This window comes from Andrena cerasifolii, chromosome 5 (assembly GCF_050908995.1).
Source record: "Andrena cerasifolii isolate SP2316 chromosome 5, iyAndCera1_principal, whole genome shotgun sequence".
Taxonomy (NCBI): domain Eukaryota; kingdom Metazoa; phylum Arthropoda; class Insecta; order Hymenoptera; family Andrenidae; genus Andrena; species Andrena cerasifolii.
In genome coordinates, this window is record NC_135122.1 from 7,860,893 (window position 1) to 7,877,920 (window position 17,028).

General features: G+C 46.1%; 1 protein-coding gene across 1 annotated transcript in view; it reads right to left on the reverse strand.

The window, feature by feature from the left end:
- The window catches only part of Cv-c (RhoGTPase activating protein), a 277,255-nt gene that overhangs the window by 165,563 nt on the left and 94,664 nt on the right, over positions 1–17,028 (reverse strand). Inside the window, exons 3-8 of the mRNA XM_076813303.1 lie at positions 13,484–15,079; positions 13,099–13,273; positions 12,267–12,506; positions 11,161–11,400; positions 10,230–10,423; positions 3,455–3,497 (exon numbers count right to left, since the gene is read on the reverse strand). Of these exons, the coding sequence (XP_076669418.1) occupies positions 3,455–3,497; positions 10,230–10,423; positions 11,161–11,400; positions 12,267–12,506; positions 13,099–13,273; positions 13,484–15,079 (2,488 nt within the window). The remainder of the gene's footprint in view (positions 1–3,454; positions 3,498–10,229; positions 10,424–11,160; positions 11,401–12,266; positions 12,507–13,098; positions 13,274–13,483; positions 15,080–17,028) is intronic.

Sequence of the window (17,028 nt, forward strand, 5' to 3'; positions counted from 1 at the left end):
CGGAATTAAAGTCATATAAAACAGATATACAATCATTTTCAACCACTTTCCACGGATGATAAGGGTATCGGAATCAACGCATCTTTTAGATCCATTGTATTAATCGAATGTGGCAATATTTCGAAATAAAGTATCTCTCTTTTGTTCCCTTGTATATCAAGGTAAGATATGCGTCTGATGTAGTAGAAAAAGGAAGCGTGCACATGGAATATGGTGAATTTCTCGCGTGCAGGGCTCGTGACGATGACAAATGTATTAGACACACGTTACTTTATATATTAGAATAAGAATGATACGGAATTTCATCCGAAATATTCATTTCAAAATGTTGCCCCATCGTTTCGATACGGAAATCATAAAACATCCGATGCCGCCGTGCGTTTAAGCTTAATGTAACTGCACTTTACAGCATCGATTTTTAATTACCGTATCGAAGGGCTGAGAGCTTCCCCGATAATTCTGTTTGCAACGCGAAAGCGATACTTCACTAATACGTAAATTGTATACTTCGCCATGCTACAGTGCAAGGTGGCATTTTCTTTTTAAAAACAGCTCCACGTTCCACGATTCGATAGGTCATTTGCAATATACTGGCAAACATACCCAGTGAACCTCGTATTTTAAGAATGAATGAAGTATTGGACCTTTTTTAATCAAACTTCGCGGATGGAGAAAACATACACTGTTTTTTTGCAGATCACCTATTAATATATAATCCTTTTCTGAACAATACGTATTTCTTTAAGAATATGACGAAGGTTGAGTATGCTAGTGATCCTCCTCTTGAAATAATCGACTGAAAAATCTGGACGTATTTGCAACTTAAATAAGTTGAGCAAGAAAAGCACAAGTGATTTTAAGAAATTGGAGCACGTTCAGCCACCGAATTGATTCATATTCCCGATTACGCAAAGGAATTGAAGAGCCCTTGTAGAAAACACTGTAAGAGCCAAAATTAAGAAAAACAAAATATTCAGCGGAAAATGTTCTACTTGCCAATGGCAATACTATATTATAGAATTTGATTTTTGGCACTTACACTGTATTCTTCTTTCGAGGCATTGAGATCAAAACGGATTAACCCACATTTTTTGCGAAATTGAGTTAGTAGCAATAATGTATTCCAATAGGCTGCAGTAATCATATCAAATAGGAAAAAATAATTTTTGTACAAAGCGGGTTAGGCTGTTTTTTTTTTTGCTCTCAGTGCCTCGATTCATCTCGCAGCTGATTGTGGCCACATTTCTCAGGATGACTATAATTCACCGTCATTTCGAAGCACTAACCACGGGAAAACTGTTAAAAAATCCCCCTTAATATGTTACCCCGAGCAGGATACATATTTCCACGCTGCATCCTACCCTATAAAAAGCTCGGTAAATCACGATACCGAATTTGCATAATTGTAGACCTCGTATTCAAATTCGCCTGCAACGTTCGCGTTTCTAACACGTGCGTCTGAATCCATAACACCTGGATGACACACATTCTTCGCGCGGAAGTGCACGGATACCTCGTTCGATCCCATCATCCTCGGATGGAAAGGAATAATCTTGACATTAATCCATAGCGGCGCGCTTCGTCGCGTGCACGAACCTACCGTCCCCCAAGTCGAGATCGATACCCGCCATATTTCCGAAACAATGCCTCCGACCTTTCCGATAATGACGTCAGCGTAGAATCAATTTCTGATATAAGGTTAAATAGAGTCGAACACGTGCAAGTTCATTTTCTGGATCATCGATTTCTTCCCTATTCTTTGCCAGCCTTTTATTCCGCGAACACCCTAAGTGCTGAAAGGCCTACTTATCGTATAAGAAGTTTGAGGACTACAGAAGAAAGCATCGCTTCGACGGCGAACAATGACACATCCGCCAGCTAATAGCACTTCAGCATCTGTTTCTACCTTGATTAAACGGAGTAGCACCGAAAACAGTGGCTTTCCGTAGAGCTCGGAAAACCTCGTGGAAGCAGAGATCTTCCAAGTAGCCAAGCACAATGCAACCCTGCCGCGTCACTTAATTCGCAGAAAGGGGTCTGAAGGGCCAAGAAAGCACCTTTCGGTGGACAAATAATCATCCATTCATTACTTCGACTTGCATTCCCTGCATCTTCCTGAGGAAAGGCACAAATACCACGGCAGACGGCTGACACTAGCTTATTTTAGATTCAGGGCAACAAAGTGCAGCTAGGAACAGGCCCAAACCGCAGTCTGTCTGATCAAAGATTAAAGCACAGGTGGAGAGAGCGTCTACAGGTGGTGCGCGTCTTCGTTTCTACTACTTTCTGCGATGTCCTTTCGTCGGCCTAGCGTTTCCGGCAGCTTTCTATCCAGAGGGCGGTGATCAAAGAATTGCGAGCGGAGGCCCCGAAATACGCTGGCCGCGTGAGCGAAGCCAGGCTCGTACAATACAACGAAGCGAGGCTCGCCCGCGCGGAAACAACGCGGGGAATCGATCGCGAAAGTTTAATTAATTATCGACGCGTTCGCGAGCCGGCGCTAATTGCTTTCTCGAGGCGCGACTCGGTACCTCGCCGTGATTAAAGCTTCCGGCGCCAGGCGTGCTGACCCAGGGCTAAAATTAAGAATTAACCCACGCCAGCGGTTTCGCGGACGTGCAGGCCACTTTCGTTCGCGCCGGGGGCGACAAATTGCCCCTGCTTCGATCGAAATAAATCACCCCGCCGACGGAGTGGAAGCTTGACGGGAATTGAACAAGGAGAGGCCGGGCACGACGGGTCCCGAGGTGCAGGACATCGGTAATATTTCAGTGGCCATGGTTTAGGAGAGCGCTTTTCGAACCAGTCGATCACTGAGAACGGAACAAGTTTGCATTTTCTGGACGGTGAACGCGGAAAGGTAAGCTTTCTCAATGGCCCGCCTAACAGATGTTGTGGATTATTAATTTCAAACGGTACCTATGCGTTCGTTTGGGACTCTGAAGTATTTGAAGAGGAATTACTTTGAATTTTAATGTAGCCTTCGACTGAGGTACTGAGTGAATTGAAGGTACCTCGGTTTGATTATAAATTTATGTAGAATCCAGAAACTATCAAAGCGAATAGAAGGGGATAGCGTGTTTCACTATAATCCTCAGTCGTAGTTGTACGTCGAATTATTCTGAATTTGAACGAACACTTTGCAAAGCATATTCGCGCGTGCGTAGAAATCAGGCGCTAGAAACAGCAAATTTCACACTGAATTGTCAAACTTGAATGACACCCTCTTGTGTACAAAGTTAGGAGCGAGAAAATAACTCGGGAGGGACGTCTTAAGCACTGACTTCAATCGGTCGCTTTGATAGCAGAGATCAGTGAACAAGAGCCAACGCAGATGGCCATTAAAAGTTTGACGGACTCGGAAATAGTACAGCTCAACTGCACAGCTATTACCGATTTCTAACTTTCCTACGAAGCAATGAAGCAATACATACTGTGTTCGTAGAAAACGCACCTGATAGTTGTCGTTCCGACTGCGAGCGTGGCTGCTGCAAATTCTGCAAGCAAAGGAAAAATTTTATTAATTACGATTTCGAAGAATATTAACCGACTCTACAATATGCGACACTCCTTCGTATCGATTTACTTTCCACTGAGAAGTATCCCATCACTGGTTACCCTTCTTATTATCTACACCTAAGTTTATTAAACTTCTCTGGACTTGGTTCATTACAAAATTCTCAGAACAAAAAATCACAACATAAAATCACAAAGTTATGTTATTCAAAGCCTACAAACGCACAAGCGGTACCAACGCGTCAACAATAAAACCAGTGATTTCGCCATCATTCCATCAGGTTATCATCGACCCGAAGGCAATACAAATGGTCCTGAGCGTCCCAGTTCGCAACAGCGATGCCTTTATCTAAGCATAAACCACGACGGAAGATTTATGGATTCGTTCCCTCGGCACCATAACGTCACACGCCTCTCAACGTCCGCCACGCGCGAAATAAAGGAGCGCCGTTCCCGCCCGACGGTAACCCCGATGCAACCCGAATATTCCAATCATCCCCGGCGATATTAAAATTCAATCAATCCGCCGGTCGCGGATCAACGTCGCGCCAAACGTTCCGACGCGATTTAACCGGCGATCGCGGCAAAACACCCCCGCGGCCCGTTAATAATTAAATCGCCCCGCCTGGTTATCGTCCAGCAGATTTACCGGCACAAAATTACCGGCCTGATGGCCGATGATTGGGCGTCTCAAATTGCATTCGAATCATTGTGCTCGTTAATTGGCCGCGGTACGCGCGACGACGTCCAAATTGCCGTGGGCGGATATTATTATCATATTCACCAGCCACGGAGCGGGTTGAAAACCGCGCGCCGCACTTGCGGAGGCGTGTATTTAGAAAAACCACGGGGTTATCCTTCGGCAACGGGGAAACGAGGGAACGGGCCATGACCCACATGCGATATCGAGCCAGACCCAACATCGAAGAAACAAATATCATACATCATTACCTATACCTTGCCCGCCATGCTGGCACAAAACACGGTCACCCATCGATTAAACATCGCGCGAATATAGTTTTATAAGAAGAAAAAAGGACAACGCGTGGGTGGACGACATTTTCCACCAGGGAATTTAGTTCGCGGTATTAATAAGTTTTCGGAACGAAATTTCTCGTCACGATAATGAGGGGGGTGCCAGAGGTTTTGATCCGCCGGTTCCTAAAATCCGAGAAGTGAGTGGCATCAACTAGAGTGACGGAAATTTCAGGATTTTGTCATTACTTTCAATCATCTGACTCTTTGGGTCACTTCTGTGGGAAACACTGACAGGATCGTCATCGTAAAAAGAATTCTATAGGTAAATTTTAACGGTCAATGCCAAACAAAATATGAGTAAAATATTGGTTGGAAAGGAAGGTAGTATCTTTCCTGTGAGGCGAGCTGCGAAAATTGAATTTTTCTTCCAAATGCCCGTGAATCATCCGTGACACGCGAAAATAATTTACTGGGCGCGACATTACATCCCGTCCCCGTAACTTAAACACCGCGATGTTTAGAAAAGGTAGTATCAAGAAGTCGACAGAACGAGTCAAAGCTGACGAAACTAATTGTCCTTCGCCGCAAAATACGGAGCAGTAAAATAGGCGTTTAATCGTACGAAGGCTGTAAACGTCAGCCTGTAGCCGTTGGAAATGTCGGTGTATTTACAAAAAAACGGACACGAAGTTGCAAATATTTTTCTCGAACAATGCCCAATAGACGGCCTCCTCCCCCCCTTCTTTTACGAGCTGCATAACTTCAAAGAGGATTCTGATGAAACAGGCCAAGAAAACTTTATTTGCTCTTCCAAGATTTCGCTAACCTTCCCTCTTTTTACCGCCGAATCACAAACCTCCGTCAAGATGCAGCGCGAAAATCTGCTCGTCGATGTTAAAACTTTGTTTTCCGACTTCAACCTCGAACGGTATCGTAAAACGTCGATCGGTTCCCCTCGGCAAATATTTTTCTTTTTATCCGCCGGCTGACCATAAGATGATCGTACGAAAACTCATTAAACCGTGGAAAGAACGCATCCTTGGTCTAATTGCGTGCGCTCGCACGCAAACATTTGCACGCATTTGCTCGTACAAGGAGCTGATTAATTGCAAGCGGAATATCTAATAAAACATGATTCCGCGTGGCTGCGCATTCGAACTGATTAACTTCACCCAATCGAACAGAATAGCACAATCAATCGCACTGAATTCGCATCCCCTTCGCAAGCTACCGTTCCGTCGTACTAGAACATCAACAGCAAACCTTCAATCCTAAGAAACCTGAATCGTGATTGACATGTTTCATTTCTTCTCGCGATAAGCTTCGCCGCCGAATCTCGGGTGACATAATCGACATTGTGGGAAAGTAGGGCGGGAACTGGAGAAAAGTGGTTTATCGAGTGGTTTCTGGCAGGGGTCGAACGGTGAATGCGAATTATCAATGAAGTGTCGGGTACACGAGGTGGCAGTTTGCGCACGAGTGAGCATCATTGCCTCGGCAAACATATGTTTTCACGATACACACGTACAGGGGATCGGTGTGCCGGTGTTCGCGAGTGATCAAAGCTAATGGGGCAGCGAGCCATGTCGGCGTATTAATCGGTTGGCATCCCTCATACCTCTAATAGCCATCGTGTGTGGGTTGTGCGCGCAAAAGGGCCTTAGGTGAAGGGGAACTTCCGCCGAGGAGCGAAAAAATCATTGCACCTCGACTTGTAGCTTCGAGGTCTAAACTACAGGCCTGTATGTAACTAGGACTTTAATAGCCACAACGTTGTTTCTGAGTTCGATTTGCAGGGTGCGTTGCTCTGTCTCAACCAACCACTTTGTAATTATCAGGTTGCTGCAAATGAAAATGCTATTTCGCGTAGGGAAGTGCGACTGAAAAGATTTTTTGCTTCTTCAGCATTTTATTTATTTTACTTTTCTTTTGTTATTGTACCCCTGCCGTAAAGAAAGGAACTTTTACGCTATCCCCGAACGGCAATGTAGCATTTGAAAGAGTGATCGGTGAAGAATGTAAACGAAAGAAGAAGGCACCCGTTCATCTTGCTCATAAAATTCAGACGTAATCCTCTACGCGAGACGACACGAAAATTTCTCAATGGTAATACGCAGCGAGTATCAAACATAAGTCACTGCATCGTCACGTGCAATTAAACGAAACCGACTACCCGCATATTTCAGAATCGCATTCGAGATTCTAGATTTATTGAAAGCTGCGCAGCCAAGTGGGCCTATAAATAACACCGTTGTTCGAAGCGTCAAAAATGCTGCACCGACTGAATTATCAATTTTTAACTATCTCGCGCACCGATTAATGACAACCACTCCGCGGGATGATTATAAAAGACGTTCAGGATTTATGGACACTAAACCCAGCTAGACTACAAGAAGATCGATAAATTGCGAGTAAATAACATTCCCTGCGCTGGAAACTTTGTGCGCTGCTGCTATTTTTGATACCCGGGGATGAGAATATTCGAAGCAAACAGAATGCTGCGCACACAGGCCCCGGTGTTTTGATTTATTTCCTTACTCGTACGAACGTTCGCCCTGCAACGTACGCGGGCGCGTTTAAAACGCGCGGTTGTTCGCAGAAATGGAATCACTGACGAGCTAGAGCTTCTGCAAGATAATCTGTCAAAGAGTAGGACGCTAAAAATGGTATTCTTCTTTGCCCGGCAAGTGTACGAGGAACATTCATTGCCTGGCGCGTTTAGTTCTCTCGCAAAAAGGAATTTCCCTCGACTCGTTTCGCTCTGGGAAGGTAGCGACGAGCGAAAAGGCGAAAAGATTTAGCGACGTGGGCGACGGCGACGTAACGCGAGGTCTCATAGAAAATTTATTGTGGGGAGCGTGTTAAAAGCTTCGCGTCTGTTTTTCCAAGTGAAGCAAGTAAATTAATTTTAGCCTCGGCTGGAAGTAATTGTGCAACAACTGGATGGTCTATTAACGTATCAAAGAATTCCTACCGTTTCCCCTTTCCTCTGCCAAACGTGATTCTTAACATTTTTTGTGTATCGACTAGAAAAGTTTCAAGCACCGTAAGTACTAATCATTACACGAAGATTCTCCAAACTTCCAATGATTGAAGTTTCAGCGGATTTTTCTGAAATCGAATTTCCACGTCCTGTTCTATGTAGAAGTTCGAATGTTATTTTATCCCGGCGGCTGTGGCAGCAAAAAGCCGCTCGAGGTAAACAGAATATTGGCTGCGCGGTTGTGCATCGACGCGAAGGGTCGTTTTTAGCATCAAAGCATCCAGGCTGACCTTGAACAATTTACGTAGAGACGGGACATCCACCGTTCACGGTGACGAGGGTGAGACCTGCCAACCGGGTCGAGTTAAAATTCCCCCGTAAATTACGTACGGTATTACTCAATTGTTACGTGGACTCGTGAGTACTCTGAGCCTGCCATCATTCAACACCGAACAATTTTCTTGACGCAGTTGCGGGATCGCGCTGCGACACCCAGGGCAGCTGATATCAAAGAAGACCTTTGGATAAATATAGAGGTTCCTCACGCTATTTGCCCATAGGACGTCAACGAACAAGAATTTATTGCATCCCTTGGGACACGGAGCGATACTTGGCTCCTTTCCTTCGCCTTGTTCGATGATACCTTGGTAAATCTGTTCCTTGAGGACAAGGCCACGGAATTATAGAGTCGAGGAGTTGTGCTAGAAGGGATTCTCAATCAACGGGAAGAAAAATGGAGCGTATTAAATTTAGACCTCAAACCTTGTAACGCGTCAAGTGTTCTCGGTTAACGTGGAGTGCGAATTAAATTCGAATTTTTACGTGAGATCGTAGAGGAGGGATTCTAAACACGCGATTTAATGGAGAAATAACTGTGAACTGATCGACGACGACGAAGGGACTACGGAAACTATGACTAGTTAATTAACTGCAAAATAATTATTGACCTAGAGGTAGTCTAAGATTAGCAAGCAGCTCAAACGAGTATCGATCCTTCTGTTCGCTGAAGGATCTCCTCGTTTTCGAATATAAACCCGATTTGCCACTGTCAATTCAAGTCCATTCAACCGAACTATTTCCACTCCTTTTCCTAATAAAAGCATCCTAATCGTAAAAGAGATACACCCTGAATAAAAACGCCGAGTTGAACAGCTAGCTTTTCATGAATCGATATTATCTATAATTCATTCGAAAGATAAGTGCACAAGATAATTGCGAGAGTAGGTGGAGATACCCGCGGTGAGCAGAATTAAGTTCATCACACTCAACAAATATCAATTGTACAATCACCGCCACGCTGTATGTTGTATTAAAGAAAATCCGATCGACGTGCGAGATATCAAGGCAAGAGACGAGAGCCCCGCTGAGAAGGGAAATTTCAGATCTCCATCTGGCTAATAAAGTTTGAATTTTACGACAAACACCAATAACATTCGTCGTCCTCGATAGACTTTACCGTTTTTAATCCCGTTCGAAATTCACCAGAGAAACGAGTTCATTAGAGTGAATTACTTTCGTCGACCTACGTGACTCCACCCAAAAGAATATCTCCTGGCAAGTAGGAAGGAGCGAACGAACAATAAACCGTGGCGGGCAGGGCAGTGGTTCGGAACGGGGTGTGAAAGAACGGCTCGTTTCATCGATTCAATTCACCGCGAATCGGTTAATTTGCAAGATATTCGACCGGCCATACGTAGCAGGTGGAGAGATATACCTGTCACGAAGGGGAAATTAAGGTTCATCGTGACAACAAAGTGTCAATCTTACGACGGCCCTCGCCGCGAACGGCCCACACGGGCTCAACATGCCACGGTACAACCGAGTAAAATACAAATACCGTGTTCGCGATGGTCAATGCCACGCAAACGTACACGCTCCACGTGGGCAGAGACTAATGGTGGCCCATAACCGCGGATCACCGAACGGAGCAACAGTCCGAGGAACGTATCTCCGCTTGGTAATCTCGATGCCAAATGCCATACACGCTTTACTGCCACGTGATTAATGCTCCCTATTGAACAGCTAGGACGATACTCTTACAGCTAAACCCCGAACTTCGTACTGCCTTCGAGCCATGCCTGGGCTTGTTATCGATATTTAAAGAAATATCTCTCTGGCACACGGTGCCGTTTCGTATGGGGCTGGACAGTTGTCAGTCTATCCGGGCCAGCACGGTTATTTATCATTCGTATCGCTCAACTGTTGATCGATCGCGAAGGGGAACGGAGCCACGGGCGTGCATTGTTCTAACTTTTTAGGGTGCTTCGAGTTAAAACGGCGCGGAGAGCTTGCTGACTTTCGCGATAATTCGCTGAACAATGCTGATTATTCGATGGCTGATCACGGAAATTCCGAATATTCTCAATGCTGATTATTGGAGAAAGTACTAAATCGATTCGACGCAGCTGTTATACAACACGAAGGGTCTGGGTAAACATTATCTCAGCTGAATTCTTACACGGCTACCAAAATTCAGCAGCTCATGACATTTTGGTGTAAATAAAATAAAAATTTTCAAACTTGTCTTGCGGTACTAACGTACTTAAACTTAAGAAAACTTCAGCAAAGAATCTGTACGCGAATACTGAAGAATTAGAAGTATGTAGGTATCGTTCCGATTTCTAAGAAGGGAGAACATTTCAAGGCGTCAAAGTCTTTCGCAAATCTACCAGAATCTTAAACATTTTGCATGCCCTTACTTTTATAGACAATGAACGAGAAGAATTGTTGGCAATTGTAAGGTGGTACTCACAGGCACCTTCCCGTTCGCCTTCTCCGCGTCGTTGTTCTCCAACAAGGGGGCGCTGCTGCACTTTCCGCCCATCTCCACGGCCAGGGGTTCCGGTTTCAGCTGAAGACTCGCCGCGGAAGGGGACGATGGTGCACGCGGTGGCGTCTCCAACAGTTCACCCGAGCTTAAGGAACTGCTGGCAGTAGTGGACAGGCCTATCGACGAGAGAATCAAGCGAATCAAGCACTCCGTCGCGATAAGGTGATCGGTGTAAACACTACGTAACGCGTTACTAATCGAAGAAGCCACTTTTTTACACCCCCATATTGATGACCGGACTTTTTCACTAAAAGACGCGCACACGACGACTGCAAGCGCAACACTAATACCTGCGGATGCACTGCTGGCGGCTCGAGAAATTTTTAATACATGCTCAAACATAAATAACGAGCCATGGACAATCATATACGCATTGGTGATTAATAATTACTATGGAACAGTGTAGAGATTCTATTCTACCAATAATGTACGAATTACACAGCAAGATTATGCACTAAGGTATCCCAGGGTAAAAGTATCGTTTGTGCGCAAACTTGTTAGACAGGAAATGCGTAGCCAATTTCCACGTAAAAGTAACGATCATTACATGCGCTATTTGTATCTGACGAGGTAATGGATTTTTATAACACCCTTATCTATATTTCTGTCGACCAAAGGGGTAACGCTAATTCCCATCGAAACTTCTCTGCGATCAAAGCCGCGCGAGTCAGTTAATTGCTTCGCAAACGGACGGGACAAAAGTGGTGTTTGACAGTGGGAAATATTGTCCTTTTAGGCGACGAGCTTTCAAGCCATGCAATTTGCATGTTGCCCCTTGAATGCGCGACTATGGAGCGTGTTTAGAGGCTCGATTAGCGCGTCCGTGGCACCGGTGCACGTTAATGAAACTTACACAACGGCAGATTGGTCGGTCTTAGGGGCTTGATCCTCGGCAGGGTGTCGTCGAGGCCGCTGCTGCTGTCCACCGCATCCTGGGAATAGTGGTCATCGTTTTCTTTCGTCTGCGTGTGCACGCTCTCGCGTTTGATCCACACGTCTTGGGAATGCTTGTCGTTTCGCGAGCTCAACTTTGACGGCCGTCGCCGGATCCTCTCCCAGGTTTCCTTTCGATGGCACTTGGTGGACGACGGGGCTATAATAAAAAGCAGAAAAACATCATCAATTACTGGACTATTAATCTTCCCTCTGTCTTGGTTTTATTTACATTTTATTCACTTGCTGATCACATTTTGGAATACTAGCTTTAGGGATAAAATATTCAGGGAAACTTTTTGTGTGAGAGCCTTACAAAAAAGTATGACCAAGTATCCCGGAACTACCCTAGTGAGTGATTTCCTACTTTCCTGTATATCGTGAAAACTATAGTAGATATAAAAAAAAAATATTACAATGAAAACTTAACAGCTTTTTATGATCTATAAAACTGTGTAATCAAATTATTTAAAATTTATAATTCAAATAGTAAACTGTTCCCCACCACAAGTTTTAAACAATTCGATTACATAGTTTTATACAGTATAAAAAACCATTAAATTCTCTATATAACAATTTTTTTATAGATATAAAAAATTGTTATAGTTTTCAATATAAATAGGAAAACACTTATTAACTTGTAAGGGGTGTTTTCTTCCTGAAGAACCGAAAATAGACACAAATGAAAAATTGTCTGATACTTCTATTGAGGTCCTCTACGAACGTGCGCAATATAAAAAAAAATCAGAATCTTCGGGTAACCGAACTTAACTTGTAAATTTGATATTAAAAATGATTATAGTAGATTATAAAATCAGAAATAAAAACATTCTTCTCGCTTTAAATTTCGACTGTATTTTCTTTCCCTTTATCTCCGTTCATGAAGTACAAAACTAAGTGGGAACTCGAGCAGCCCCGTTCCATTTTCAATTTTCTCACGAACTCTTCGGTGTAATTCGCTCGAAGGAAGATTCGTAGCAATTTCTGAGAAAGAGGTAATATCGTTACGAGGAATAATCGACTTACGCTTAGCTATCCGTCGATCTGTACTTCTTGGAGGACTGGCGGTGCCGATTCCACTTTCCAGCGGAGATGCTCTGTCGGTTGTATCCGGCGACAGGCTTCCGGAGGAAATCTCGTCCATGCTCTGAAGTAGATCCTGCGACGAGGACGAGGATCTATTGTCGTCGTCTACGGTGTCCTGTGGAGAAGCTGGGTCCAACGTGCTCTCGTCTTGCAACGACTGGGAATCCATTTGCGATTCCGCTGCGAACATCAATTTCAAGACCAGAGTAATGCATCTGGGTTCGACCATTTCATTAAACTTTCACATTTTCCAATATTCCAGCGACTTAAATTCGCTGGGGATTAGAAGCTGTATCAATTTAGAATACCGCAATCGTTGAGGGATAAAAATAATTGTGTCGAGGACAGCCAGGTTTGTTGATAGCAATGTTTCTGACCAAGGATAACATATCGCTGCTGTGAATAAATGAATGGACAAAATGGTATCAATCATCATTAACCTGAACTACTAGTAGCCAAACAGCTAATTTATTCAGTTTATGTACGTGCGTTTCGTAACGTTCGTGCAAGAGTAAGGAGAGAGTAAATTTATCTGACGAAATGAAAAATTGATGCAAATGCTCGCGGAACATACTCCGCACGATTAATCACATTACTCTTTGCGACGAATCATGGATATATCTCGTATTGCCAATGCGAATGTATAGAAGTAGATCGTTCGGTTAACTTGGCTTTAAATTGAAGTGTAAGTCGGGGGAGAGGTTCGATTAATGATCGATTGGAAAAGGCGGGAGAAGTTGCGACGATGCTCGCGAATAGAGATGAAAGTTACCTCGAGGAGATTCGCAATCGCTGACCCACGTGAAGCTCGAACTTCTCGAAATAGCCGGCGAAGTTTGGGTGGCCATGTCGGAGCAAGTGAACGACTCCAACGGTGGACTGTTCGGGCAGCACGAGCCAGAACCACTTCGGATCTTCGACAACAAGGATTGAAGAGAAATTGGTAGCTGAAACCGTTTCATTTCATTAATCCAAGTGGAGATCCAAGCTGTTTAAATATTCTATATACAGACTGTTTCGAAAAGGTTGACTGGTATCTTACAAAATTTTATCTGACTCTTCTAAGTAGGTACTAAACTTTAGGAATGAAAAAGAAGAGATAGACAACATGCGCCAACAGATCTTCGAAAAGCTAAAGAAAAATGAAGGCAACTCACCGAACCGGATCTGGAGCTCTGCTCGTCCATTATTTTCTTCACCTCGACGTTCTCCATACGATCAAACTTCCCGCTATCAGCGCTGCCAACGTACTCAACATTGTCGTCTTCTGGGAGATCGCAGCTGACGCCCACGTCGTTGCCCTTCGATCTCGAGAGCGAGAACTTTTTCAGGTCCACCGGGCTCAGCTGGCTGACGTCCTTATCAGACTCGGACAACCTCTTGGCCGATATGTCCGAGCGTAAAGTCAGAGGCGACACAGCCCTTTTCTTCGCGGAGAGCCCCTCCTTCGAACCCATCCCACGATTCTTCACCGACAGCGTCTCGTTCTCCATTTGAGGGAAGTCTTGGTCGGGCAACGAGGACACTCTGACGAGCACCACGTCCTCGGGATTCTCGTGAAACAGGGGCGCGTGCTTCTTCCAGAGCAGCTTCGAAAACGGCGACTTCTTCTCCTCGGTCGGCGTGACCGGTGCCGATTTCGGCCCATTGCCATCCGACGGTCTCGATCCAGCTGGAAGCTTCTCCTCGTCCGCGTCGCAATCGGGATCCACCTGATCGTCGTTGCGCCGTAACCTGGCCAATCTTGGTGCCCTCCTGCGTTTCTGGCCGATCAGATTCAACGGGAGGCTGGTCTTCCTGTGGCCGTCCGCGTGCTGCCTCGGCGGCAATTTCGCGTTCGATACATCGATCGTTTTGTCACCGTCGACGGGGACGCGTGCCGGGTCGATCTGAAAGGTCGCGACACCCCTGTTGTCACTGGCAACGCTGTCTTCATTGGTCTTTGCGCTTACTTCTACGTGTATCTTTGGTTCGTCGTAACTGTAGTCGAGGTGGCTGGCTCGCGACCCGTCCCTCTCGCGGCCATGGTCCAGCTTCGAGGGTAGACTAGATGTGTTCCGATCGGCTTGATCCTCTAGGAGGCTCATCGGCGATGGCACGCTGGGCTCGTCGTAGTCGGAGTTGAGGGCGTCCCCGGGAGTATACCGTCCCCGTCTCGCGATCATGTCCTGCTGGTTCCCCGGCAGGCTGCCGCTCTTTCTGCGGCCGTTCTTCTGCGGAACGATCCGATCGTGGGGCTCGTCGTAGTCGGAGCTCAACAGGAAGCGATGGTCCGTCTCGTCCGCGAACAACTTTCCATTTCGTCGATCACGGTGGTGACTCTCCTTGTTCCTGCGAGACGACGATCGATCGGCCCCCGTCTCGCACGAGCTTCCCGCGGAACTCTCGCTGTCCGATATGCCGAACTCGTTCAGCAGGTCCTTGTACCGCACGATCCCGACGCCTTCCTCGGCACCGCGACGATCCGGCTCCCGTCGCGATTTCTCTTTGGTCAGCTCGCTGATTTCGTTCGCGATGATCGTGTTGAACTCGGCCAGAATGCTGTTCGACCAATCGCCTATGTCCTCGGCGCCGACGCAGCCTCTGCCGGTCGAGTTCTGTCGCCTGAAGACGCAGGGCTTCGGCTGCTTCGCGGCGTACAGGTCGTTCGTGTGGCTGGCAGGCTTGACCGTTGGATGTGTCGGATACTTCGGCGCTTCCTTGATGGCCAGAGGAGTGGATGGTGCCGATTCGATGATTTCACCGATCTCTTCCTGTTCAACAGAAAGCGAACGCGATGGTTAACCACGGAAGGAATCGTATCGGCAGGGAGGCTACCATAACTGGAACGTTTCTCGAGTACAAATGCTCCCCAATCATCTTGTCCAAAATCGACAGCGATGAATAGGGCAGCCCCGTTCCCCAAAGGTTAACTAAATCTACCATAAACCGCGCTATTATCCCTTGCGCAATACCCCGAATCAGTGAAAATCGCAGCCATTACACCGAGTACGGTCTCGTGGAAGTAAAGCACCAGCTAGCAAGCTTGTCCGTCGGATTATCAGGAACGTGCTAAGAAAACTCGAACAAGTGTCTTACGTACGAACCGAACAGGTTTCTAAACGAGCGATCGAGGTTAATTGACCCTTGTCCACGCGGCGGATAACTCCATAAATTAGAAACATCACTTTCTATGGGCAATAGAATGAGGCACGATAAGTAATCGGGAAAGAAGGCCGCTTGTTCCGATTTTTCGTCCCGCGGCACGTTTACGGGCGAGCGTTCAGAGCGGCAGGTTCGCGTCGGCGCTGTCAGCATCATAACCGCTTCATTATGGACCGCTTTATAAATACGCTCCACCGATTTAACCAGACGCGCGTACACGCCGGCTGGTTCCATTTCTCGCGCAAGGGTTTGCCGGTAATGGCTGTCGAAGGGATCCCCTCGCGAGCGAGGCGAACTTCAAAGCTTCTCCCTTTCAGCGATGAATAATAGGTCACGGGAACTACGCCATCCGCCGTTATTAGTTCTTCAACGTTTATGCTGCAATTTCTGCTCGGGCCGTGATTTCGTTACCCAACGCTTCGGCTCGACGCTCCGCGAGAACTGTACTGTTATTAAGCTTCAAACCCACCAGTCCCCGGGACGGTATTAATATTGCTTCCCGACGGTTTCCGTCACGTAATCGAGCGACAAGAAACAAGTTTCCCTTAGGAGGGAATCGTAACGTCTACGTCGATTCCATTCGCCTCCGCCTTCGTACTTCGAATCCAGGGTAATATGTCTCAATAATATTGGATTCTACCAATGCAGGAAGACGACGGTGAAGCTTTCCAATCGGGCCCTAAGTCTTCAGTTTCAGTGGATGGTCCAAGGAGCGAAATTTCATAGGCATATGGCCACTTTCAAGATGGTGAGGTATGTTTTAGGACAGATAAGACTCTCTGATCTCTATTTCAAAGAGAGAGTTGAAAATATTAATTATATCTTCCAATGCTGTGCAGCTTGCAAGTATAGAAAGTTCGCAGGAAAAGCACATTGTGCGCCGTGCGACATGCAGTGTCTAATAAATCAGAGTCCAAGCTTTCGAACGATTAAAAATTCGAGGCTACCGAGTGAAACGCTTTGCGAGTAGCTGCACGGTAAAAAGGATCGCGGTAAGAAATTGAAAGGTATTCTTTGCGCGAGTTCATTAATCATTGAACCCCTTCTGCCGTCTCAGCGGAGTGTGCAGAATCCGACGATTGTTGCAAAGAGACGGACGACGCGCGTCGATTCCACGCGCCATTCTTTCCTTGTCGATCTCTCGCTCGCGTCCGCTCGTCGAGTTTCTACCTTTTCCACGGTAACATTTTCATTTGCATGAGGCCGAGCCACCGCGTCTCCCCTGTCCTCCTCGAAAACCAGCGCCGCGCTCCGTCCGTTCAATTCGAATTTACATAAAACCACGAGAGAGCCCCCGATTCCACTGACTCACGTTTCATAGTTGATAGCGACGACTGAGAGATCGCATCACCTTCGACGCCCGGGCGATCTATCAACTCGCGGCGCCGCGCTCTATGGCGGGCGTAATGAAAAGGTTGATTAAACCTACTCGGCTAGGTCGAATTGTGATTCCATAGGTGAGATTACCGAGATGCTGATACGCGGCTCTGTCATTAATCAAACGGCGAATATTATTCGTACACAGGCTTCCTTTTAAAGAGAAGCTGCGCAACAGCCA